At 50.1% G+C, this 3301-nt stretch overlaps 1 protein-coding gene across 1 annotated transcript in view; it reads left to right on the plus strand.

Annotated features, from left to right (window-relative positions):
• Positions 1–708: 708 nt before the first annotated feature.
• Positions 709–3301, plus strand: part of LOC106810984 (phosphatidylinositol 4-phosphate 3-kinase C2 domain-containing subunit beta-like) — a 12451-nt gene continuing 9858 nt past the window's right edge. The window contains exons 1-2 of the mRNA XM_014814491.1: positions 709–801; positions 2789–2875. Coding sequence (XP_014669977.1) covers positions 709–801; positions 2789–2875 — 180 coding nt within the window. The remainder of the gene's footprint in view (positions 802–2788; positions 2876–3301) is intronic.

Genomic DNA, 3301 nt, shown 5'->3' on the forward strand with positions numbered 1-3301 from the left:
TACGAGTACGTTCAGGTGTGCAGGAAGTTCGACCGCGACGTCTGCTTCACGCTGTTCCACATCAACCACCTGACGCGGCCGCTCGAACGCACGGTGAGTCTCACACGTTGCCACGGCAACGCTCGAACTCACGGTGAGTTTCACACGTCCCCACGGCAACGCTAGAACACACTGTGAGTCACACGTCCCCACGGCAACTCTCGAACGCACGGTGAGTCACACGTCCCCACGGCAACGCTCGAACGCACGGTGAGTCTCACACGTTGCCACGGCAACGCTCAAACGCACGGTGAGTCTCACACGTCGCCACGGCAACGCTTGCATTGGCAGAGGCTGCCGCGTGTCACCTTGGCAACGCTCGAATACACGGTGAGTCTCACACGTTGCCACGGCAACGCTCGAACTCACGGTGAGTTTCACACGTCGCCCCGGCAACGCTTTAACGCACGGTGAGTCTCACACGTCGCCACAGCAATGCTCAAACGCACGGTAAGTTTCACACGTCGCCCCGGCAACGCTTTAACGCACGGTGAGTCTCACACGTCGCCACAGCAACGCTCGGACGCACGCTGAGTCTCACACGTCGCCACGGCAACGCTTGCATTGGCAGAGTCTGTCGCGTGTCACCTTGCCAACGCTTGAACGCACGGTGAGTCTCACGCATTGCCACGACAACGCTCAAAGGCCTGACTGATGTCGCGTGTCACCATGGCAACACTCGAAGGCACGGCAGATGTCGCACTGCACACGTCGTATTCTGAGGTTTACCTCGTCCCATTAAATGACAGGAACGCGACCAGTGTACGGAAGACTCCCGTAACATCTGAGCATATTTACTGTGCGCGTTCGCCCCGTAACATCTGAGCATAAATCTTTACTGTCGCGTTGCGAGAATTCCCGTATAAATTCTGAGCACATAATGTACGCGTTTGACCCATATTCTGAGCATCTTACGTACACTTCACCGTACCATAATATTCTGAGCTTCTTTAATGTGCGCAGTTGCCGTAAAATCTGGTAGCATATTTACTGTGCGGCGTTCGCAGCGTGAGGGTCCGCAACATCTCAGCATCCTCTCCTCCTTGAACATCTGTACATTCTTCTCCTGCCTGCAACACTTGACGCATTCCTTCCTTCCCTGCAAGTTGACCATACCTTCCATCTGCAACCATCTGACCATCCTCTCTTCCTGTAACACTTACCATTAATTTCACCTTCTGCACATAATGACCATCTTCTCCTCAACCTTGACCATGGACTTGCCTGCAACATTGACACCTTCTCCCTGCAACATCTACCATTCTTCCCTCCGGTGCAAACTGACCAATTCTCCCATCGCTGCAACATTCTGAGCATTCTTCCCTCCTGCAACATTGACCATCCTTACCCCTCCTGCAACACTGACCATCTTCACCCTCATCAACATCTGACCATTACCTTCTCTCAACATCTTGAACATTCTCTCCTCCTGCAAAATCTGACCATCCTTCCCTCCGCAACACTTGACCCTCTCCCATCCTTCAACGCTACCATCGCTCCCCTCCTGGCACACTTGACCATCTTACCCTCTGCAACACTTAGCGCATTCTTCGCTCCTGCAACACTGACATCCTTGCTCTCCTGCAACATTGACCATCCTTCATGCTCCTCAATCTCCCTGACCATCCTCGCAACCCCCCCCACGATGTCTTTTCGATCGACAGTCACCTACATCGTCTTTCTTCCCAGTCGCCACGCAAGCTAGGCGGGAGAAGTGAGCACGCCTGTCGTGGTGAGCCGCGAGCGGCCCCGCGGGGCCGCACTGCGTTTTCCCGGACCTCGTCACGAAGGAAGCATCACAATCTGCTGCTGAGACCTTCGAGAAGGAAGCTTGAGAAGCTACAAGGCTCAGATCTTCCAAGGGGTAGGGAGGAAGGCAGATAGGCGAGGCTAGAAGGTGAAGAGATAAGTTAGATCTTTGAGTAATGGAGGAAGAGGGAAAAAGGCATAGGATAGGGGAATGGAGGCAGGGAGAAGGAGAAAAGCACAAGCCAGATCCTCAAGTAATGACGATTCACATACAAGAGAAAGGGAAATGGGGTGCTTAAGCTCCGGGAATTGCTAAAGGCCAAGAAAACCGAGCAGAAGAAAAATTTCAATTTGCCTTGAACGTCTGATAAAAAAAACACTTACCCGACGACGGATGGCACCGTGATGTTGAGCGACCCGGGATGTGTGGTGAGACGGTCCTTCTTTGCGTGTGCTTGACAGGTGTTCGATAGGATTAACACTACCGTCTGGAAGCAGTGGCCTGTCAAGGCGATCTGTACCATGATGCATCGCTAGAGACGAACGATTATCACAGCGCACTGCAGGTGAGGGCGATCACCGATTATGATTGATTATCATTTATAATGATTATTGATCGATTAGTAGTCATGGTATTGATTGATTAGTGTCTATTAATTGATGGATTATTATTCATTATTTGACTGTTGAATGTTGATTTTATTAATTTATATGATCATGATAAATTCGTGATGAGTTCATTATGAATTTTGATTTATTATGAATTGATTTTGTTTTTTTCCAATTCCTATTATGCCGTTCTTTATTGTCTTTATAGATTATTTATATTATTGACATTGTGATTGATATATAGTATACGCTAGTGTCCTTTCTCTAAAGCCATTATCACAATGTTCAGTACGAGCATGTGGTAATTGGCTTTTCCTCGATGCCAAGCAGTCACAACTCAGCACAGTGAAATCCGCGCGTGTTGACCACGGGCGCCGTGTTTGTGTTTCAGGAACTGAACGGAGCGGCTGCGGGACTGAGCGACGCGGCGGCTGACAACGAGCCATGTCAACTTCACCGCGTCAACGTCTCGGAACAGGTAGCGGTGACGCCACGGACTCGACACCTACCGCGGGGCTGTTCACTCGTGCGTTTGCCGTCGCACCCCTGGCTAGCCGGCGCAGTAAACGTTAACCTATAGTGAAGTTCACTGATGGATTTTCGTATTGTGCGCTGTTAGGCTTAAATACGTTTCTTTAAATAAACTGAAACGTAATGATACTGTTATAATTAACTTCCGTGACTTTTGCGTACGCACTTTTATCGTACCGATGCAGTTGGGATGTCCTCTTTTTATAATGTGTCATGGGTGCAGCAAGAGCAGAACTGTACGCCATGCCAGTACTGTGTTCTGCCGTATTGTAGCAGTAAGAGGATGCTGGAATAGGTCAGGGTAGTGACGGAGTACCATACTCTAGCAATGTTAGAATACTATCACTGCTGCTGCTGTGCTCCCGCGCTGATG

Source organism: Priapulus caudatus, unplaced genomic scaffold, assembly GCF_000485595.1.
Source record: "Priapulus caudatus unplaced genomic scaffold, Priapulus_caudatus-5.0.1 Scaffold493, whole genome shotgun sequence".
Taxonomy (NCBI): domain Eukaryota; kingdom Metazoa; phylum Priapulida; class Priapulimorpha; order Priapulimorphida; family Priapulidae; genus Priapulus; species Priapulus caudatus.